We start from the raw sequence: 24,533 nt of genomic DNA on the forward strand, positions 1-24,533 counted from the left end.
TACCATTATCATCCTTTATCGTCCTCCCTACCCTATGCCTTTGTTCCCTGCTGCCCTCAGTGAACAGCTAGCCAATCTACTTATTTCATCTGCTCGAGTCGCCATCTTCGGCGACTTTAACTATTGGTATAATGACAAGGAAGCTGGCCCTCATGCGGCTGAGCTATTTGAAGTCCTCACAGCTTCAACATGAACCAACACGTTACTTCCCCCACTCACACTGGGGGTCATATTTTAGATCACATCTGGACTCATAACCTCATTCTCTCCTATCCTGTGATTACCCCTTGTATCTGGTCCGACCATTACTTGATCGATACAGCAATCACAGTCAGAGGTTGTATCAAGGTCCCTTCCATGGCCGGCGGGACTGCCCGAAAATGGAGTACTCTTGACTCTCAGGCATTCCTTTCACTCTTGGCTGAGACTCGTCCTTCGCTAACAAAAACTGCGACTGTCCATACTCTGGAGGAAGATCTCACTGGCTGGATCATCAAAGCCAGTGATCGCTTTGCCCCTCCCTCCAGTTTTCCCCGTTCTCGGCACAGTAAGTCCCACAAATGGTTCAACTCCACCCTGAAAGCTCAGCAACTCGAACTGCGCCAAACGGAGCCTAGGTGGAGACGCAATTATATGCCCATCGACAGAGAGCTATATATCGCCGCGAGAAAAAATATAAAGATGCTATTATTGCAGCAAAAGCTCTCCACATCTCGGAAAGGATCCTCACTGCTCGTAACAAATCTCAGGAGATGTAAATGTAAATGTAAATGTAAATGTAAATGTAAATGTATTTCGATTTCGATTTATATAGCGCACAAATCACCCAGGGGTCTCAAGGCGCTTGCTTAGGGAACCCGTCCTGGTATTCCCCTGTGAGATACCCCAGCAGGGTATTCACAAGGTGAAAGCCAGGCATCCCGCTGCGAGGGGCCGTAGTGGAGATTAAGCAAGCTATTGCCCAGAGTCGCAGAGTGTGACTCCGTGAGTCGAGTAGGCACCGGAGCGAGAATTGTCTAGTCCGTGGAATTTTTGAGCCCGAGACCCACCGAGGCGGGGAATCGAACCCTGGTCCACGGCTGATCTCAGCTTCCGGGTCTGCCGCCTCTAACCACTGAGCCACGCTTCTCTTTTCAATCATGAGAGAGCTTACGTCTGATGCAAGGACTCTCCCTTCTCAGACCCCGACGCAGGAATCTTGTAATGCACTAAATAATTTCTTTATTGAAAAAATTGCCAAGATCAAGAATACGATTCCTTCAGTCCTCCCTGATGATATGCCAGCATCCCCCCCTGAAAACCCGCTCTCCTTGCTTTCCTTCCCTGCCCTTGACCCAAGCACTCTGGCTAAACTTGCTGCCCGAGTCAGATCTGGCTCACCTAATGATTGCTGTCCTCCCTCTGTCTTCCGCGACATCTGCCTGTCCCTACCGGACTGCATCTTGCCTTTATTAAATGCTTCATTGGAGGCAGGAGCAGTACCTAATTCCTTCAAGGAGCTGTCCTTGTGCCCCTACTGAAGAAGCCTGGAGCTGATCCGGACGACCTCGCCAACTATCGGCCTATTTCTCTCTTGCCCTACCTATCCAAACTCCTGGAGGCACATGTTACTAGCTGCGTATCTGAATTCATCGAGCGTTCCAACTTTCTGGAACCTAACCAGGCTGGGTTCAGACCAGCCCACTCCACCGAGGCTGTGATCCTGGCAGTTATGGATACGCTTAGGGCTAATGCCGATAAAGGGACATCACAGGCGCTTGTCTTATTGGATCTGTCGGCTGCGTTCGACACGGTGGACCATAACATCCTTATCCACCGTGCCGAGCAAGCCGGCATCCGAGGCCTGGCCTCTGCCTGACTCAAATCCTTTTTGTCGGGCAGAATGCAGGCGGTCCGGCTTGGTCCCTTCACAGCCGTACAGGTCCCATCTATCTGCGGAGTGCCTCAGGGATCTTCCCTGTCCCCTCTGCTTTTTAATCTTTATCTTCAGCCACTTATTTTTTCCCTGAAGAGGTGGAATATCACCGTATTCAACTATGCAGACGATCTGCAAATCATTTTTCCGCTTAACACTCCCAATGCAGCCCTCGATTGTCAAGCAGTGATGCTACACATCCAACATTGGATGAACTCCCACCAGCTTAAATTGAACCCGGGGAAGACCGAGTTAATCCTTCCAGGAAACAATCTTACTCACTGGGGCCCACAGTTCTGGCCAACTGAGCTTGGCTCCCCGCCCGCCCCGGCTAAGTCAGCAAAGAGCCTCGGGGTCATAATTGACTCGGAGCTTTCTCTTAAGCCTCAGATTGGTGCGGTTGTGTCCTCATGTATGTTCCAGCTCAGAAAGATCAGGAAAGTTTCCCATCTCCTGACACCAGAGGCCCTGATACAAGTCCTGATTGCCCTGGTGCTCTCCCGCCTGGATTTTTCAAACTCCCTGTACTACGGCCTACCCAAATTCCTCCTTCATAGGCTCCAGATTGTACTAAACCAAGCGGAAAGGCTGGCCTATAAAACCCCGAAGTGGCAATCCGCGAGACCACTGCTTCACAGACTCCACTGGTTGCCGGTGGAGCAGAGGACTGCATTGAAGATCGGCTGCTTGACCTTTAAAGCTGTGTTCGGGATCTCCCCAGCCTTTCTCAAATCACTGGTCATCCCTTACCGCCCGGCACGTAATCTTCGTTCCTCCCATCGCCTTCTGTTAGCTGTCCCTGCCACCAAATTTTAAAAAAACGGCGGTCGTAGATTTGCCTACCTAGCCCCCGCCCTCTGGAACCAGTTATCTCTCCCTCTTAAATCTGCCAATTCCCTTTTGGCTTTCAGAAAACTTCTGAAAACTCACCTCTTCACACAGACTGGCTAGACCCTCGTCTCTCCATCTCACTGGCACTCAGCCAGCGCCAGGAAACCTCTCGGTGTCAGTGCGCTATATAAGTATCCCCTAAGATAAGATAAGAAAGGGTTGGCTGCTAAATAGATTTAATACCCTTCAATTTACTAGATTCAAGAGCCGATCAATGAGTCCGTCTCTCAGCTGTGTGCACTTCTAGAAATTAGTGTTGCCAGCTCATTATTTTCAGTATTAACCTCTTCTAAAAGATGTTCAAAGAAACTGAGCTTTGCTATGATTAACCAGCAATTACATTAACTCATGCATCTTCAAAGACCAATATGAGGCAGTGCACTTGCCGAGCAGAGTTTTGCACACAAGAATCTTTTCCCCATTTTGAGAGTTTTACGTGAGTATAACAAGTGTGCGGGAAGCTCCCTGCACCAAAGGGATCCACATTTTCACTACAATAGTGCTGTCTCAGTTTGTGCCATCAACTTTTGTCAGGTTGTCATTTTGGGTTTTACCAATTAATTGTGTTTTTCTGTAGGCACATGTGAGCTTCATAGCCATCAAACGATATTTGCTCATTTTTTTCTGAAAGGAAGGAGCAAACTGAACTTAAGGTACAAAAGGGGCCGCAGAACAAACCTTCAAAACTAAATATTGACTATAACCCTGTACTCTAACTGCTGTAGCACTGCATTTATTTGGTAACTGCGCTCCACAAATCCCTTCAAATAAGGAAAATAGCCCAGTTGCCCAGTTCACTGATAATGTCACAGAAACTCTGCTTCGCTCTGCTCCTTGTGACTCAAAGGTAGGTTGATGGCCAGTTTGTGCCAGTAGTCTACCCTGTTGCTATTGCAAGGGATAGTGACATTGGAGGGCACAGGTGGCTTTATGTAGTGAGTGCTGTCAGCCCTTGCTTAGTGGTTGTGGGAATGCATATCGCTTTGCTTGGGTTAGACAGTATTTACGTTGATGCTTTTATGTGTACCAAGCCTCTGAATAAGAATAGTTTGGACGGCCGAGTAGTCTGCTGCTGACATAAAATAGGTTTTGAATCCTCCAATTAAGCACATTTGGGAAATGATCCATTTCCAAACTGCATCGGTTCCACACCTGATTGGCAGTCTTTGGGCATTGTGTTTGTAGTTTTATAGTGGTTTCTGATAGAATTTAGTTTATACACTAAACCTACTTCTTATTGAAAGGGGGGTTTAGGACATAGTAGACAACTAATTACTATGGTCTGTCATGTTAGAAGCTTCAAGAATCAGGATGACTTGCACCATGCGCACATGCTGGTGTTGGCATTTAGTTTGTGGTTGAATGCTTTCCTGAAGGGCCCTATTTTTGAGTTCAATATCAAAGGGGAGTGAGCTTTTTGGTGAGCAGGAAGGGTCTAAATGGCTGCGGTTAGATCTTGAGAAAGTATCTTTGGTTCACTGGATTGTTTTAAATATTTTTTTTATGGTTAATTTCTTAACTGTTTTATTCCTCACATAAGTCATCATGTTTACCCTAACAGTAACATAAAAACACTGCATTATGCCCAGTTCTTCTTGCAGTTCTACACAGTGCACTATGACAAACTAAGGAAGGAAAATAATTTGAAGTGGGCAGATTGTAAAACATGACCCATCTAATTTCTTCTTAGTTTGGCCGAAGTTAATTGAATCAGACTTGCATGTTTCATGGAACTGCAAATCCTCTAGTGGGATTTTGTTCTTAATTGTAACATACGTGTAGAGCTCTGCTGCTACTTTGCTACAGGATTATATGAGCCAGTATGCATCATTGGTTTAGGTTTTACCTGCTGATAACAGATGAGCTGTCTGCTGCAAGGGGTTTTGTTGACTATTGAGGGCTTGGAGTCCGTCCATTGCTCACTGTTTGTTGGCATCATTGTTGCTATTGTTTGCTGTCTCGTAATTTGCCAGCGTTTACCAGGCGTTGCTTCCTATTCTTTCGGTGCTTTATGTATCAAGCACAGATTGATTCGCCTTAATTAGTGTCTGTCCGCTGCTCGTGCAGGTACTATTTCTTCTTCCACGCCCACCGCTTTTCCATGTTGCTTCTTTCCTTACAACCCTCCCGCCCCAATGTCTAGCTTCACAACACTGTTGCCACCTGGTTTTATATCCTTTATCCACGACCAGTACGATATATGTAGCTCCCTTGCTCATTATGTTGCTTCTTTCCTTACAACCCTCCCGCCCCAATGTCTAGCTCCACAACATTGTTGCCACCTGGTTTTATATCCTTTATCCACACCAGTACGATATATGTAGCTTCCTTGCTCATTAGCCCCTCCCAGATTAAAACTCATTAATTTTTAAAGAAGCCAGTTCTCACAGAAGCATTGTTCATACTAACAAACTCAGATCAAAGACATCAGATGTTTATGTAGGTTGAGATAATTGGAACATATTGTATTATAATTGCATTTATATAGCACAAGACTTTGAAGTATTGGGGCAAATCTCGGGCAACTCGGGCATCTTTCAATGCCATGGCCCTCAGTGCCACTCCACACCACTCAGTGCCACTCAATTCAATACCCTCGGCCCAGTGCCATTCCACTCCCCTCAGTACCATACCACCCCACCCAGTGCCATTTCACTCCACTCAGTGCCATTCCACTCCACTCAGTGCCATTCAATTCCACTCCACTCAATGCCATTCAATTCCACTCCACTCAATACACTGTAGTACACTCAATGCTAATCCACTCCACTCGAGTTATGGCGCGGGAGCCATAACTCGAGAGATCAGCATTGCATTACACCCCCGAGATTGAGTCGGGCGGGACGTTTATTTTATCTGTGCATTTTAAAAATTGTATTTCCCTTGTGTCCGACCCTTTTTAAAATCCCCCCCTCGCTGCTTGCACTATTGCACTTTTTTGACCACGCGCTTCACAGAAAGATCGAATTTCGTGAAAGACAGTAAATTACCTGGGGAATTGGCACCATAGCCTGAGGACTGTATTTTCCTCTTTCCACAATCCCAAGGTGCTCGGCAGGGCTGGTGAAGCCCCGGGTCCCGGATCACGTGGCGGCCATCTTTGGTTGGGCTGTAGTTGCCAGTATAAAAACGGTCGGCTATGTCTCCGCGCAGCGGACGCGGTCAGCGGACGCGCCGGACCTGTGCCGGAGTCGTGCCAGAGTCCTGCCCGTCTGCGCCCGTCCGCGCACGGAAGGGCACAGGGGCAGGGCCCCCCACCAAACGGCTTACATACTCTCGTGAGGAAATCCGCCATCTAAACGGGGCCATGACATCTTTAGACCTGCCTACACTCACTCGCATTAAGGAACTATCTATCCAGGCACCGCTGGTAGATATGTCCCGAGCCCCCCCGCATATTTTAAAGCTTGTCAGCCTTAATACTAGGTCGCTATGCTGTCATAGCCTTGAGATTTGCACTCTATTACAGGGCGAAAACATTGACATCCTGACCTTATCTGAGACCTGGCTGGGGGATAACTCCCTACCGGACATTATAGCCGCTGTCCCTGAAAACTATGACATTCACTGGCAGAATCGTACAGGGAACACCCGAGGGGGAGGGGTGGCAATAATTTTTAAAAAACATCTAGCAGTGACTAAAATACTGGCGGAGTCAGCGGATTTAGCCGACCTGCTGGCGATAAAAATTATGTTCGATAACATGTGTGTTATAGTTCTCACAGTTTATCGCCCCCCCAACGCAACCCCAGGCTTTAACGACTCCTTTATGACCTACACATCTGACATGCGCTCTAGATATAGAAATGTCATAGTCACAGGAGACTTCAATTTTCATTGGGACAAAGATAGGAAACAGCCTGCAGCCAACACCCTAGAGACAACCATGTCTTCTCTAGGATTCAGCCAGCTTGTGAATGCCCCTACCCATGTTAAAGGCCACACCCTGGACTTGATATGGACCACATATCCCAGGGTGGCACTAGTTGGAATCCTTCCCTGTATGTGGTCAGACCACCATCTGATCTACTGTGATATCCCTTTGGACACCATATCCTCACGTCCAGTACCTAAAACTAGACTGACTCGTCAGTGGAAAAACGTAGACCAAGATACGCTGACTACATCACTTAGAGGAATTGTCCAGCCAATAATGCTTAACCAAGATGTAGATCAGGATTGTAAAAACATGATGGACTATCTGGTAAAGGCCATTGACCAGATAGCCCCTGAGAAACCCCAGACAAAAAATAGTGGGAAAAAGGGAGCCCCTTGGTTTACATCTGCTTTGAGGGACCAAAGGAAGGCCCTGCGTAACACAGAGAGAAACTGGAGAAGGAATAAGGATATAGCCACTTGCGAACAATACAAAACGGCGTTCCGTAGCTATAAAAAATCTATCCAGACAACTAAAGCTGCTTTTTACGAGGTCCGTATAAATAAGGCGAATAATGTTCAAAAGGAAACATTCAAAATTCTGAAAGAACTTACAAAAAGAGCCCAAGATGCAGAAAGCAGCATAGACTGTGACACCTTCCAGAAACATTTTCTGGATAAAGTTGACATTATTAGGCGTGAAATAAAAAGCACGGGGTGCAGTTTAATTGAGCAGCACATCGATTTAGAGCCAACGGTTAGCTGCTTATTATCATTTCCCCCCATGGATCCACTAACCCTTGAGTCACTGATGAGAAAGACGAAGTCCGGCTCCCCTGCAGATCCATGCCCCCCAAGCATTTTTTGCTTGGCAGGCCCAATCCTAGAGAACCATATCTTAGCCACACTTAATAAATCCCTGAGCACTGGCAGGCTCCCAACTGGCTTCAAGGAAGCTCGTGTAAGACCACTGTTAAAAAAAGTGGGGGGAGATCCTAATGCTTTAAAAAACTATCGACCCATATCCCAGCTGCCCTTCTTGTCTAAAGTACTCGAACAGCATGTACTTAAATCTCTGTCAAGCTATCTGGAGTCTAACCATCTACTCCATGAGAGGCAGGCAGGCTTTCGTGCACACCACAGCACCGAGTTGGTCATGCTCTCGGTGCTGGATGAGCTCAGAAGGATGGCTGACAGTAAAAGACCGAGCGCCCTGATTTTGTTAGACCTATCGGCGGCGTTCGATACTGTCAGCCACCCCATCCTGCTGAACAGGCTGGCTGGGTTTGGGATCCAGGGTCTAGCCCTTCAGTGGCTGGAATCATTTCTATCTGGGAGAACGCAGAGAATCCAGATGGGAGATAGTGTATCAGGAGTGGGAAGTCTGACTTGTGGCGTCCCCCAGGGCTCAGCACTTTCCCCACTCCTGTTTAACATTTATCTGCAGCCCCTGATTAACACACTAGCGGGAATGGGCTGTCGAGTATTCAACTATGCTGATGACACACAGCTGCTGCTGGGCATAGATGATACAACACATGCCCAGTTGCACGCGCAAGATATACTCCGATACACGGCCCACTGGATGTCCATCAACCAGCTCAAAATCAACCCGGAAAAGACAGAGGTGCTGATAATACCATCTAAATGCACCTCCTGGAGCGATTTGTACTGGCCCCAGGAGCTGGGCCCAACCCCACAGCCGGCAGCCACGGTTAAAAGTCTGGGCATTAAACTGGACAGTGGCCTCTCAATGACCAACCAGGTTTCCACCGTGGTTGGCACTTGTACAGGTCTTCTAAGACAGCTGCGTAAACTGGTCCCTCTTCTCTCCCAGTCGATGCTACGCACAGTGGTCTCGGCCACTATAGTGTCAAGATTAGATTACGGCAATGCGCTCTACCTAGGCCTGCCAAAAATACTAACAAACAGACTTCAGGTAGTCTTAAATGACGCCGCAAGACTTATCTTCAATCTCCCGCGGAGAACGCATGCCTCTCCACTATTAAAAGATCTACATTGGCTACCAACTGGACAGAGGTCTGTTTTCAAAGGCCTCTGCATAGCCCACAAAGCCATCTACGGGAAGGCCCCGACCTACATCAAGGAACGGATCGAGATATACAGACCGGAAAGAAATCTCAGGTCCTCTGATGCCAAACTCCTTGTATGTCCTCGTTTTAAGCTGGCAACAATGGGTGGGAGATCTTTTTCGGTTGTATTACCGAAGCTTTGGAATGCCCTGCCTGAAACACTCCGAAAGGAGGAGAATCTACTCCGCTTCAGGAAAGCCTTGAAGACCAGCTTGTTCCGAACAGCACTTAGTCCAGCTTAGGCACCCCACCCCTTCTCTTTCTCGGTTGTTATGTTCTGTGGTCAAAGCGCCCTGAGACCTGTAGGTGACCCGGCGCTATATAAACCCATAATAACAATAACAATAACAATAAATGGCACTTTACTCTCCTCTGTGCCACCCCACTCTTTCCCCACAACTCCACTCTTCTCCCTGCCACTCCACTCTTCTCCCTACCACTCCACTCTTCTCCCTACCACTCCACTCTTCTCCCTACCACTCTACTCTACCACTCCATTCTTCTCCACGCCACTGCACTCTTCTCCACGCCACTGCACTCTTCTCCACGCCACTGCACTCTTCTCCACGCCACTGCACTCTTCTCCACGCCACTGCACTCTTATCCACGCCACCACTACACCACTGCACTCCACTCAGTGCCACTGCACTCCTCTCAATACATTCCCCTCAGTGACACTCCAACTCCACCTCACTCTAACAATGCCAATAGATCTCACATAGGGTAGACCTGCTGGCTTTGCCAGTGCTTGTTTTGATAAATGGAAAGGCATCAGCAGTAATCGTGAACAGCAGAAGTGAAGCCTCTTTTTTTGGACGGGGGGGGGAGGGGGTTTACATATTTTTTTTAAATCTTTTTATTCATTTTCCATACAATACAAAGAGAAGAGTGCAGCATTATGTTATCAAGTGAGTATCAATACATTATTGTGTAGAAACGGGGGCTTGCCAGCTTGGGGCTTGGAGTCAGGAGGGATCCAACAACATCCGGCATCCACATGCGGTGAAGAATCTAAAAATCCATCCCTCCTCTGCCATTGAATTTGCTGTTGAACTATTGTACGTGTACGCCTTGACATGAACTGTCCTCGTGTGGCTGTCGTGTTTGTGAATGGTACATGTGGCTTTCATGTATGTGAATGGCGAGCGCGGTCAGTCGCTGAACTCCATATTTGTCTTTTCTTCTCCAGGCGCTTTTGATGGCTCATGACAAAGTGGCGGAGCAGGAGATGCAGCCGGAGCCGGTGACCGAGGACCGCTTCTACGAAAGCGTCAGCCAGTATGGCGGAGAGACTGTGAAAATCGTGCGCATCGAGAAGGCTCGCGACATTCCCTTGGTAAGTGGAACATGAGGAGGGCTTCTTGTATCGGCAACGAAGACTTGTAGCCAATTTACTGATTTTCAGGTAAGCCTTCTAAAGTGAGATGAACGGCTCTGCTTTGAACACTCAGAACAAAATTGCAGTTTTCGTTCTTGAGCTAGTAGGCAAAAGTGAATGCAGTAACTTACTGCTGGAGATGTAGCTTTATTTATGTCAACACACATTTACATTTACAAAATGTTTGCTTTTTCATGCCAACACGTTCCTAACCAATGTGCTGTATAAGCAGCGTGATATTTAATTTGGTTATTTCGTTTTTAAGTATTTATTTTGCTCACTTTCTCAAAGTGTGGGATGCCTAGCAAAGCAGCACCCGTCAATTTCCCAAAGAAAGCAGGACACTGCAGCCTGGACCTCTGCATAGTAGCAGGCCTCGACTGGCTCCCTAGCTTGGAGTAAATTATAGTCTTCTTGTTAGGGGAGATATATTGAGCTGTTCATGGCCATTGAGTCATTTATCCCCTATTGTATCATATGTATTTATTTAAGTTTATAAAGTAGAGGCTTTTCAATTCAATTCACGTTTATTTAGACCATCGGTCCACAAACAGTACATATATGGTTAAAAACACATCTAAAAATACACTTCATGAACCATGTTAAAACACATCTTAAAACACATCGTTATAAAACCCTCCATACCCAATTTAAAATTAGATAGTTAGCTAAAACTCATTAAAAAAAGTAGTGCCTTCACGCTTTGCATGAATTTCCCAATAGCAACGGCAATGTCTAAATGGATCATTTCAGTCATCAGTTACAGCCTGGGCCCTAGTTCTAATCTCATATTTCTTTAATATCGGTTTTAGAAACATAATTCGTAACTCAAGAAACTTCTGACAATCTATTAGAATATGTAGCAAGTCACATGAGGTGCCCAAAGTACAAGTGCATCTTCCCGTCTTGTCAATCATTTTACATTTTACCATGTTATTTATATAACACGGGTTCACCCCAATTCTTACCCTAAATACTTCACTTCATAAACGGCAATCCGGTAGCCTATCAATGTAGGGAAAGCATTGTTCATTCTTCCATGCATCAGTCATAAAGAGCACTGAGGATTTCTTGCAAGATAGTTTTGGTACCGTGTATGAGCTCATTCCTTCCCCAACATCTTAAGTACCTTCTCATCAAAACTAATCATAAAGGTCATGGGGTACAAATTAACCTCCATCAAGCGACATAGCTTCATCATATCTCTGGTCTCACTTGCCCATTTTAACTCGCTATTCTGTATTTCATTTTTACACCATTGTGATATTTTGGTGTTTTTGCCCACTCCTATGCGTTGCCAAAAGGGAAGTAAGGCCATACCGGCTAGAATGCCCTGAGGTCAATCCTAGTTCCAGTCTTACATCCTGGACCATGCTGACATAGGGAGTGTGAACAGATTTTTTAGGTTTTTGCCTTCCTCGACATCCCAGCTCTATTTACCGGTCAAGTACAACAGTTCTGCACCATACAGAAATTGCGGGGGTACCATAGCTGAATACGTTTTTAGCAGTGGTCCATCTGACATAGCGTCATAGGCTTTGTTAAATAGTTTCAAGCCGCTAATCGATGTGGAGGTTCTTAATTTTGACCCCTCTAGGTGGGTGTTCCATTTCGAACCATAACTCCAGGTATCTTTTATTTTAAATCATTGTAATTGGGCTCATTTAAAGCTGTGTTTTTAAAAACATATATTGTGCATTTCTCACCTCTCGGGTGGCCTCCCCAGCCCCGGTCCATCACGGCTGCTCGTGCCGATTGTGTGGAGGGCGGGCGCCATTTTGGGTGTAGCCTGAAGGCTGCTTAGACCACAGTTAGCGGTCCAGCTGCTCGGGGGTGCACGCTATATAGCGGCAGGTCTCTCAGGGCTCGCTGTGGGTCAAGCAGGTGGTGGCAGCTCCTGTTCCTCACTGGGGGCATTGTAACAGCGAGAGGCTGCAGTGATTATAACTGTACTTTTAACTGGATAACAAGCGGTGTCCCTGCATGATTTAGATGCAGGCGCCGATATTTTATTTTAAATCATTGCAATTGGGCTCATTTAAAGCTGTGTTTTTAAAAACATATATTGTGCATTTCTCACCTCTCGGGTGGCCTCCCCAGCCCCAGTCCATCACGGCTGCTCGTGCCGATTGTGTGGAGGGCGGGCGCCATTTTGGGTGTAGCCTGAAGGCTGCTTAGACCACAGTTAGCGGTCCAGCTGCTCGGGGGTGCACGCTATATAGCGGCAGGTCTCTCAGGGCTCGCTGTGGGTCAAGCAGGTGGTGGCAGCTCCTGTTCCTCACTGGGGGCATTGTAACAGCGAGAGGCTGCAGTGATTATAACTGTACTTTTAACTGGATAACAAGCGGTGTCCCTGCATGATTTAGATGCAGGCGCCGATATTTTATTTTAAATCATTGTAATTGGGCTCATTTAAAGCTGTGTTTTTAAAAACATATATTGTGCATTTCTCACCTCTCGGGTGGCCTCCCCAGCCCCGGTCCATCACGGCTGCTCGTGCCGATTGTGTGGAGGGCGGGCGCCATTTTGGGTGTAGCCTGAAGGCTGCTTAGACCACAGTTAGCGGTCCAGCTGCTCGGGGGTGCACGCTATATAACGCGATGTGTCCTCGTGCGCGCAGTGGACGAGCGCAGCGGGCGCGCCGAAGTCGCGCCTAAGTCCAGCCCGTCTGCACCCGTCCGCGGCTGGACGGGGCTACGGGCTCGGCCCCATGCCCTTTCCATCCCTTATTCCTTTGAGGCTTTAAAAACAATGCAAGGCAACTGGCCCCTGCCCGCCTCCACTATTCGTCGTATCTCCTTGCTTGGACTTGCTCCTTCAGTTCCTCAGTCTTCTCCCTCATTGCCGACACCCTTGGAGCAACCTTCTTCGCGCACCGGTCCCTTCTCTCCCCATCCTCCTTTATCTATTATTCTGCTCAACACCAGGTCAGCGGTCAAACACCATCAGGAACTGTTTGTCCTACTCGATTCCCACAGGCCTGACATACTGTTCCTAACCGAAACCTGGTTTTGTGAGTCTTCCTTACCTTCCCTTTTGGCTGTTCTTCCCCCTTCTTATGTTGCCCTTCGGGCTGACCGCCCAGCGAGTAAGACAGGGGGTGGCGTGGCGCTTATTGCCCGTTCTGATTTTAACTTTCAACTTCTCCCTTCCCCTCCCATTGCCCCCACCGAGTATCTGGTGGTTCGTTCATCTATTTTTTCACCTCCGCTCAACTGCATGCTAATGTACCGCCCGCCTCAGCCTTCCCCCCTGTTTATACAAGCATTTCAGAATCTTTTGGCTACATTGGCGGTCAACTACGCCTCAGTCCTAGTGCTAGGCGATTTTAATTATTGGCCCATGGACCCCCTTGAATGCACCTCCTCTAAACAATTTACAGAGTCACTCCAATCTCTGAATTTCGCTCCCCACATTCAAGTTCCGACACATACACATGGACACATGCTAGACCAAGTTTGGTCCCTTAACAGCGCTGTCTCGTCCATGTCTGTGTCCCCATGCCCATGGTCTGACCATGCCCTTATTTCTTTTTCCCTCCACCTCAACCCTGTAATTAAGGCCCCGCTTGCAAAAAACACCTGGGCGCGGAACTGGAACCGTGTTGATCTCCCTTCGTTATCCTCTTCTCGCCTTGACTCCTCACCCAACCTGGTGGGTCTATCCTCTTCACTGCAAGCCACTGCCATTGACACCTGGCTTGCCGGAGGCTGCGACCATGTAGCCCCCCTACGCAGGATTTCTACTAGAAGACCTAAGGAGTCAAACCGGTGGTTCAGTGATGACCTGAAGGAGAAAAAGTTGACCCTCCGGCGAGCTGAGAGGCAATGGAGAAGGGACTACTGCCCCTTATTGAAAACCCATTATCTTACACTATTAAGTGACTACAAAAAAGCTATTATTGAAGCCAAAACCGCCTACTTTTCAGCTAAAATTCTGGTGGCAGAGAACAAAGCAAGGGAGATTTTCACAATTGTTCATGATTTAGCTTTTTCTGAGCGGGCTATACCTAAACCCCTCCCCACCCAGTCTTTATGTGATTCGTTGAATTATTATTTTCTGGACAAAATTATTAAAATCAAGACCAATATCCCACTCCCCCCTCCTACTTATGTTGCCCCTCTCCCCCCCACGGTTCAGTGCTGTCTTTTTTCAATCCCCCCTCTCACTGAAGAAGTATTTTTGGAAACACTTCCTAAAGTAAAGTCAGGTTCTCCGGCAGACATTTGCCCGGCCCGCATTCTTCAACAGATTTATTCTGTTTGCACCCAGCCCCCGATCACTCTTCTCAATAGTTCCCTTGCGCAGGGGGGGTGTGATCTCAGCTTTCAAAACTGCTACAATAGTGCCTATCCTAAAGAAACCTGGAGCAGATCCTTCCGCCCCAGTCAATTATCGCCCCATCTCCCTGCTGCCCTTTTTGGCCAAGGTGCTTGAGCGCCATGTTACATCGGCACTCAGTGCCCACGTAGAAGCAACTGGAGGCCTGGCGTCTCGTCAGGCGGGTTTTCGACCCAGGCACTCTACTGAGTCTGTCCTGTCGTGGTGTCGGTCCTGGATAACCTCAGGGAGGGCATGGACCAAAACAAACATCAGGCCCTGGTGCTTCTCGGTCTATCCGCCGCTTTTGATACGGTGGACCATTCCATCTTGCTTTCACGTATCAGAGCGGCGGGAATCGGGGGCTCAGCCTTGGTCTGGCTGTCGTCCTTCCTGAGGGACCACACCCAGGCTGTCCGGCTGGGGGATTTCACGACAAGTCCACTCAACATCACTTGTGGTGTCCCTCAAGGCTCTTCCCTTTCCCCCCTTTTGTTTAATCTCTACATCTATCCTTTAATTTTTGCTCTTCAGCAGATGGAGGTCACCGTATATAATTATGCGAATGACCTCCAGCTCATCTTTGACCTTTCTCCTTCGTCCCATTCTCTCTCTAATTTTCAGTCTATTATGATTTTTATCCGGGACTGGATGAGCCACAACCATTTGAAACTGAACCCCGATAAAACCGAGTTGGTTCTCACCGGTGGCTCTTCCAGTCCCTGGAATTCTTTATTCTGGCCCTTGTCTTTAGGTCTCCCTCCCACCCCCTCTCCTATAGTTAAGACTTTAGGCATTAAAATGAATAATCACCTTACCCTTCACTCACAAATTAGTTATGTCGTCTCTTCTTGTTTTCTCACTCTTCGTACTATTCGCACTGTCTCCCGATTTTTCTCCCCCCTTGCACTCAAACTGATTATGTCTGCTCTAGTGATCTCCCGGCTGGACTATGCCAATGCCCTGTATAACGGCACCCCAGCCTACAGTTTAAGAAAGCTCCAACTGGTGCAAAATCAGGCGGCCCGGCTTGTGTACGGCCTGTCCCGATCCCATCACTCCACCCCGTTATTGAAGGCGCTCCACTGGCTGCCTGTCGGGGAGCGTTCCCTCTTTAAAACCGGATGCATGGTTTTCCAGGCCCGTCAGGGCTCAGCTCCGGCTTTTATTGTCTCCCTGATAAAGGAATACGCCCCTGCCAGAGAGCTCCGGTCTTCCTCTCAATCCCTACTGCAGGTTCCCCGTTACAAGCAGAAAAAATGGGGAGGGGCCAATTTTTCTTTCTTGGCACCCACCTTTTGGAACGCCCTTCCCGCCCACCTGCGGTCGGCCAAACACTACTCGCTTTTCCGCAAAGGCCTAAAAACCTTCTTGTTCAATCAGGCATTTCCGCAGTAATATATCCTCTGTTCCCCTTCTGTTAACTTTGCTTCCACAGCGCCAAGAAACCGTCTAGGTGAACGCTGCGCTTTATAAGTATTTTAAATTCAAATTCATTCTATATTCGGTCACCGATTCCACTTTCTCTGTCCCAAACCACCATGTGAACCCGGCTTTCCTTTGGCCAAAGCTCAAGGTTTTGGTCTTATCCATATTTATCACAAGTTTTTTCTTGGAACAACAATCTTTAAATCTTTTCAATTTCCTTTGCAGGCCAACTTCAGTCCGATCCATAATCACCAGATCATCAGCATATAGCAAACATGCAATATGCTTACCATCTAGTTTCGGGCTTGCCCCATTAACATTCCCCAGGGTCGACGGCAGATCTGCTAAAAACATAGAAAACAGCAGAGGGGCCAATACACATCCCTGCCGCTGCCCATTTCCAATCTCAATTCTCCCAGATAAACTCCCGTCTATATCTAAGATTATCTGAGCCCAGTTCTTAGTATGGAGAATCTGATTTTCCTCCGCCCAGTTTTTTAGTAAACCCAGTATGGCTTTTGAGAATACCTTTTCCCCTATATCTAGGAGGTTTATTAACCTATAGTTCTTCTGTATTTTGTGGTCACCCTTTTTATGTATAGGTTTTATAATTGCACCCTTCCAACTTTCTGGTATAATTCCTGTTTCCAAGATCACTTGGAACATCTTTGCAAAAAACTCAGCCCACCATTCTGGTCTAGTTTTTATTATCACTGCCGGAAGATTATCTGGGCCTGCAGCTCGTGTAGGATTCAAGCTTACTATGATTTCCTTTATATATCTTGAGGTAAAATATTCTTATATGTCATCCCTCACATGTGGCCAGGCTGGGATCCTTGGCTCTTTTACTATTGGCCATTTCCCATAGATTACTCACAGATAGCCCGCCCAGTCATCTTCAGGGACCATACAGTCTAGGGAGCCTACTTTCTTACCCGTACCTTCTTGTACTAATTTCCCAAATCCTTTAACGTTTCTAGTTTCAATTACCTCCAGGATATTTGACCAGCACTTATCTTTCTATGTTCTTTTTTTGTTCCGAATTAGTGATTTATATTTTAGCCTTAATGACTGGAGTGACTGATATAGATCCATTTTAAACCTAACCCGTAGTATTCTCTCCTTTTGTCTAATCTGTGCCTTATCTATCCGGCATTCCTCGTCGAACCAGGTCTTCCTATTTTTATTAGCATTATGGCTCTCAAGCCCTGCCTATTTTTTACTTACATTTTTTCTTTAAGATGAGCCACCAGCTTACCTATAGTGGATTCAAACCAGACAATTCCATTACTGAGTTGAATTTCCTCAACAGGGATTGTCTGCTGGGTTTGCTTTAACTTTTTAATGTATTCCACTGCTATACTAGTTGTCAACCGTTTTGGATAATCCACATGTACCTCCAGAACCCTTTTCTATTTTTACTTCTTAAATAATGTAGTTCTGCTCTCAGTGGATAATGATCACTACCTGTCATTTTCACCACCTCAACATTTTTTATAAACCCAAAGTACCAGGCCGAATACATAATCTATTGGGCAAAGTTGCTGACCCCTCAAGAAAGTACGACCCGCTGGATGGTCTGACTTCGATCTCCCGTTTGCACATACCATGCCCAGTGAGCCCATCACATGGGTAAAAGGCCCGTCCTGTGGCGAGATCTCTCCTCTTGAGAAGATGGCCACTTCAATATTATAAGATTCTAGGAGTTCTTTGTGCCAACCATCCACCCTTCGAAGGTCTAATCTATGGTTAAAATCACCTACCACCAATACTATATCCTTCTGATACTTTACACTAACAGACACTATATCTTCTTTCAATTTTCCCAGGTTCATCTTATATTCATGGTCCTTTCCCTTCGGAATATATATGTTTATAAAACATATTCCCTCATAGCGGGATTCCAGCTTCTGCAATAGGGCCCTACAGCCTAATCCCCAATCACAGAGTAGTTCTATCTTTTCAACCTTCCTAACTAACTGTATGGAAATCAGGGTTAGTTGCCCCCCCCCCCCCGATGGCCGCCCCATACTATTTTTCTTTGCTGCTTTAGAGTATTGGGCAAAACCTTCAATATCTAAGGTTTCAAGGGTATCGTCACACACACAAGTCTCCTGTAGGCACACAATATCGTTTCTCTTAATGAAATTATCGAGATTAATCTGATTTGATATTTTCTTATAGCCATTTATATTCCATGATATGACTGATAGGCTGTGTGACGGCCCATACTCCTAGTCGATTCCACTCAGAAAACCCTCCTCTTCGTATTCCCTAAATTCTGGGGATGCTAGGACATTAAACCTATTTCCAGCAAATATATCTTTTTCGTATCTTGCAGATTCGTTATCAATTATGGTTATTGCAAGATCCTCCTTCTTATTCAAATTCGAGTTGATTAACCTTATCTGCCGTAACCCGTAAGGAAATACTGTCCCTGTATTTCCTCCTTTCTGACCAATCTAATCCCCTCCTTTTGCAGCTCATTTTTGGCATTTTCCACCGCATCTTTCACCAAGTCAGAATAAATAAGAACCGTAGTCACCTCACCCCCTGTACTGCTTGTAACAAACCCTACTTCTCTAAGGTCCTCTGTGCCAATACTACCAAGGCTTGTACATTTTGCCAGAGAAAATAAAAGTTGCGATCGATTTAATGGGATTAATTTCCTGACTTTTTTCCCACCTCTGCCATGGCCGTACTGTTCTTAAAAAAAACATAGGTCGGGTGTACATTCTTGCCTTACACTGTGGGCATCCCCCTTTGATCTTGCTTCCCTTCTCTTTGTTATAGGGTCCCCCTTATCTTTTCCTATTGGGTCCTTACAATATCTAATATTACCAAGTCTCAGTTGTGGTGTTATCCTCCTTTTGGTACCATTCACCCCTTTCCCCTCCTTCCCTATCATTGTAAAGTAGAGGCTTTTGCCCTAACCTCTTTAAGATAACAGGAGTGATTAATTAACTGAAATGCATGTTCATGATTAAAAATTGCGTTAAGGATCTAGAAATGCTTTTAGAACCCTGCTCATTATAGTTTTTTTTGTTCTCATATGCATCCAGCCCAAAATCTCAAGCAGGTGATGTCATAAAATGCATTCCCCTAGTGTGTTACCAAGCTTGCTTCCAATAGCCTTTGGTTGCTCTAATGTCCTTTCTGTCTGAACAGTAGTGTCAGGCTTTAGAACAGACTTCTCCAGCGAGTAGCTTGTGAGCTAGTGGTAGATCTCCAGCCTCAAAGCAGGCACGCAGCACTCCAGGGACATTGATGATTTATTATGAGCAAATGCATTTCGGCACACTGCCTTCTTCAGTGCTCGTGAAACCTTCATCAAAAAGCAGCGCATGTTCAAATTCCTTCAAGAGTGAGTTCATTGGAGGGACGTTTGAAATGGCCAGAAACAAAGGACTGCCAAAGTTATTGGTGCAAATGCTGTTATTTCTGGCTGCCATATTAACATGTATATCTATTGTTAGAATCAGATGGTAAACAGTTCGTTTGGCCTCTTATTTAAAACAAAAAAAAAACGTAGTCTTTTGTAGACAATGCAGCATGACATTTGTATAGAAAAAAAACCCGAAATGTTCAAAATGTCCCATACATTTAAAAAACCTTACCGTCTTTTATAGACCATGCAGCATGAAATCTTGCATAGAAAGAAAAACGAAAAGTACAAAATGTACCATACACATGTCAAGGTCCACACTTTCAGCCTCCTGGGAACTTCCACACTAATGTAGGTACTTCTTAGGTTTGCCAGTTTCCCCTACCCTGCCCACCCAGTTTCCCTCCACCTATTTTGCCACTTTCTGTTTTGTTTCCCTAGCTCTTTGCTAGATCGTCACAACGATTTCTCTTATTCTATTGTTTTCGTCTGACTGTAATGACTTATATACTGTGCTGGTCTGTTCGAGGCATGTGGGCTGCTGAATTCATAGCCTCAAGTTCGTCCCTAACAAAAAAACGGATTTTACAAAACTTAAATTGGAAGCATTGAACTTTTGTCGGAAGATACGATTAAAGGCCTTCTTTGCTTCTGCCGAAATGACATCCAGCAGTGAAACCACAGGTTTGAGAGTTAGGTCAAGGTTTACACCGACCCAAAACATTCCTAAACAAATAGTTGCTTTCGAACAAACGGTCTTATCATCGCTCACTAAATTCGAAAAAACGAAAAGATTTTTGAAAAATAACATCAGTAAAGGAATGACCACAGCTATCAGTGATTTGAAATCAGATACATCGATCATAATAAAGCAGGCTGATAAGGGTGGGGCGGTTGTGCTGTGGCCACGCTCCATGTACCTTACAGAAGGTCAGGCACATGTGAATAATCGCGATTGGTATAGGCCATCCATGGAAGACCCTTTACACGCGATTCAAGATAAAATCCAGAGATTATCAAGAGCTGGGCTGGATGAGGGCTTTCTGGGACCTAGAGAGTACGAATACCTGAATAAGAAATTACCCAGAACACCGGTGTTGTATTTTTTGCCCAAAATACACAAAAACGCCCAGGTACCCCCGGGCCGCCCGATTGTTTCGGGCTGTGACTCTGCACTTGAGCCAGTATCGAAGTATATCGATTTTTTCTTAAAACCGTGCATAGTGCAGGTCAAGTCACATCTTCGTGACACTACGGATTTTATCACTAAAATTGAAGTGAACCCATTTGATGTAGACACACAACTGATGGTAACACTAGACGTGGCCTCTCTATACACCCAAATTCCTCAAGATGAGGCTTTGGAAGTGATTGAAATTTATTTGGACCAGCGTGAGAGACCACACAGGGTACCCACGTCATTTATTGTGTCACTAGCAGAAATCACGCTACGGAGCAACTATTTCAAATTCGAGAATGAGTTCTACATTCAGATCAAGGGGACAGCCATGGGTTGTCCCTATGCGCCGGAGCTGGCGGTACTTTATATGGACCAATATGAACACCGTTTCATATATAACAACAATCCATTCAGAGACAATATACACTAATGGTTACGATATATTGATGATGTCTGGCTCCTGTGGCAGGGGAGCCAGACCCAGTTAGATCAATTCCATGATTGGCTTAACTCTCGACATAGTGATATTAAATTCACACTGAACTCTAGTCAACATAAAATGACTTTTCTGGATGTCACAGTAGGCAGTAGCGAGGGAATGCTATTCACAACAATCCACAAAAAAGCAACAGATAGAAATACAATCTTGCATTTCAAAAGCTCACATCCACAATGTTTAAGAGAAAATCTGCCCTACGGGCAAATGCTAAGGATAAGACGTAATTGTACGAATTTATCTGATTTTGAGACACATGCCTCCCTATTTTGTAGAGAAATGGCAAATAGGGGGTATCCAAAAAAGCTGCTCTCGCACACGAAGAAACGAGTAAGGTTCATCCCGAGGGACTCTTTGCTCAAAGTGAAGAAGAAGGAGGAGCTTGAACGATTGGTCTGTGTGTCGACCTACGGCCAGCACACAAACCAATTCCAGCGTATTATTTTAAATAACTGGCATTTACTTGAAACGCTGGACCCTCCCCTTCAAAAACCAATCTTCGCCATGTGCAAAAACAAAAGCCTAGGGCAACATTTGGTTAAAGCAGATAGTTTTATCCCGAAGCCAAAAAGTGACCTTATTTCCCAATGGAATTTAAAACCCATCTGCGGGCATCGCAAATGTGGCAATTGCGTGTCCTGTGCGGCAACACTTGAAGGAAATGTTTTCTCCAATAATGATGTGACATGGAGACATGATGTATTTACGAATTGCAGAACTAAAAATGTGGTCTATGCTGTGGTGTGCATCTGCAACAAGGTGTACATAGGAAAAACGACTCAGGCGGCCAATGTCAGAATTACACAGCACCGCTCACGGATAAAGAAAAAAGTGCTGACTGCGCCCATGGTGGAACATTTTGTGAGCTGTAACCACAGCGAAAATGATTTCAGGTGGAGGATTTTGTTTTGGATTGATCCTAAGTATCATCCAAATGTAGAAATGGCCTTACTTCAAAAGGAAGCCTACCTAATAATGAAGTTCGATAGTGTGAATAATGGGCTTAATTGCCTGAGTGAAATCAACAGAATGTAAACAATAGGCAGCAACCCTCATCCACGAAGGACTACCGTTCCCAGAAGCCACCTCCCTGGCCCACACACCCCCACAAGTCACATGACGATCACATGACTTTGTTCTCTATGCTGGAGAAACAAACGCGCGACCTGCAAGGCATTTGAGCCATCACTGTTTGTTGTGGGGAAGACGTTTATACGAAACGAGGAATAAGGTAAGCCTCTGTGCAGTGCAGAAATGTATATGAGAATCGGCTTGCCATGTAGGACAATGCGGTTAGTTTAACACACGCATGCACCGCTTGTTTGTCCTTTCAGAATTCGAATTAATTGGAACATCGGGAGCGGCATAGAGAAGCCCCGTGAAAGACAGGATAAGGTAGGCTTCTCTGTAAGGCGCAAAGAATTAGACAGCTGGTGCGTTCGGCGCCACAACGCAGTCATGGCTAACACCTGCTCGCATTACTTGTATTTCCACAGAAATCAAGTACATTCGTCAATCCATAGCGGGGGTGAACCGCTTCAGGGCGGACTCAAAGTAAGTCAGTTGTGCATTTTCTAACAATGAACTAATGCAAACACAATGAGTGTGAGCCTGCTAATTGTCATTCACATTATTTTAGAATATGTGATCCGCGTGAGGATCATTTTTCCACCGGTGGCTGTGACATAAACGTGACGGCGGCACCAAAACGCGAAAGGTAAAACACTGCCCTTGTGCTGGCCTCATTATTATGGTTTCATAGCAACATAGATTTTTGCTAAAACAATCTCACTTTGTTGCAGTGAGTACCCACGGCATAGACCACAGTGTATGATAAGTGCAGCCCTGGAACTCGAACTCAGCAGGTATGCTGCACGCCCCCTTTGGGAGAAATTCTTTTGTAAATAATTAATGGATGGAGGACGAGATAGATAAAGTTTTTCTTGTTTTTGTGTTTTATAAATAGTTCCCATGGACCAGACTTTGACAGCCCTGATGAGTCTTTTGATTCATCCAAGGGACTCGAAACGCGTCGGCATTGTTCACTTTTTTTACATTCATTTGATTGTGATTATTGCAGAACAATTCTAAATTTGCACAGAAGCAGATGTATATTGTATTGGGTTGAGACACTCGGTACATCTTTTTGTTTAAAAGTTTGGTGAATAATCAGGATCGAGACTGCATTATTGAGTAACAGCTCCATGTTTCACTGTGATTAAGAGCACTTTGGTATTGCAATTGTATATATATGTAATTATCATTTGTGTAGTAATGTTTCTAGTATTGTAACAGTTTTTTGTTTTTTGTGGAATAATTTTGTATTGTAGAGTATATGGCAATTCGTGAAGTTGATGATGTTCTTTGTTTTGCCTAGACTAAAATAACTGAATAATTCAAAAGCGAATGAATTCAAAAGACTTGAAAGTCTGGATAAACTAATAAATTTTGGTTTACCCAATTCAGCATTCATTGGTTCATTTATAACAGAGGCATAGGTAAAATCCCCATTTTTCTGAATTCATATCTATAGCATAGATCGCCGCCTAGTGTTGGGTCCGGATGATTGCACATTGTTGTCCTGGAAGAGTCTTCGAAGTATCACGAGATAGGTGGCTCCTCCCCTGGACTACAGTGCGCATGGGCATCGACTCCATCCCCAGATTGTTTTTTTCCGCCATTGAGTTCGGATGTACTTTCGTTCTCTCAGTTCGGAATCGACATATTTCTCGAGGCCAAAAGGCCTTTCTTTCTATCTTGTCGTCGGTATTGTTTGCGTTCGGTGCCCGGTTCTGTTCGGACTCGCCTTCCGAGTTCGACATTCACGGAGTCGCGTGACTCTTGGAGCTCAAGGCCCAGTCGACGCAGCAAGACCCTCGACGAAGCGACATGGAACGGAGCCCGTTCAAGAAGTGTCCCGTGTGCGGATCGAAGTACCCGCACATCGACGTCCACCCAGTGTGCAACAAGTGCCTGTCGCCGGACCACGATGAAGCCAACTGTATGGCTTGTTCCAGGTTTCGTTCGAAGAAAACGATTCGGCTTCGGCGCATGGCGCGCATGGAGGCCCGGCAGTCGGCCCCGGCACCAGTGGACATCTTCGACAGCGATGAAGCAGACGAACACGACGTTCACCTGCAGATTTCGTCTCCAGCGGAAGACGTCGCAGACGACCCTCAAGTGGATGTCGAAGACCTACCCATAGCAGACGTCGTCGACGAGGTAGGAGACGACGATGAGGCCTATGGGGCCATGAAAGATAGCTCAGAGGACGAGCTATGCCCCGTTCGAACTCTTACTAAGGCTCAGGTCGAGGGATCGCCTATCGGCCTTACCCAAGACCTTCTCCCAAAATCCACAGCCCCGCCTCCAGGCCCGGCTACGGACGCTTCGGCGGAGCCGCCATTGAAGAAATCGAAACCGAAAGTGAAACCTTCGGTCTCTGAACACCCTAAAGTGGTTCAGTCGCAATCGAAACCGAAACCTTCTGATCCACCATCGACACCCTCGTCCTCCGGGGTGTCGGGACAGCCCAAGCCGAAGAAGCACGTCGACCCGGCCAAGTCGGTGA

The 24,533-nt window shown here is 46.0% G+C and overlaps 1 protein-coding gene across 1 annotated transcript in view; it reads left to right on the top strand.

The window, feature by feature from the left end:
* The window catches only part of PALS1 (protein associated with LIN7 1, MAGUK p55 family member), a 423,019-nt gene that overhangs the window by 234,207 nt on the left and 164,279 nt on the right, over window positions 1-24,533 (top strand). Inside the window, exon 5 of the mRNA XM_078659539.1 lies at window positions 9,965-10,111. Within this exon, the coding sequence (XP_078515665.1) occupies window positions 9,965-10,111 (147 nt within the window). The remainder of the gene's footprint in view (window positions 1-9,964; window positions 10,112-24,533) is intronic.

This window comes from Lissotriton helveticus, chromosome 9, assembly GCF_964261635.1.
Source record: "Lissotriton helveticus chromosome 9, aLisHel1.1, whole genome shotgun sequence".
NCBI classification, from domain to species: Eukaryota; Metazoa; Chordata; class Amphibia; order Caudata; family Salamandridae; genus Lissotriton; species Lissotriton helveticus.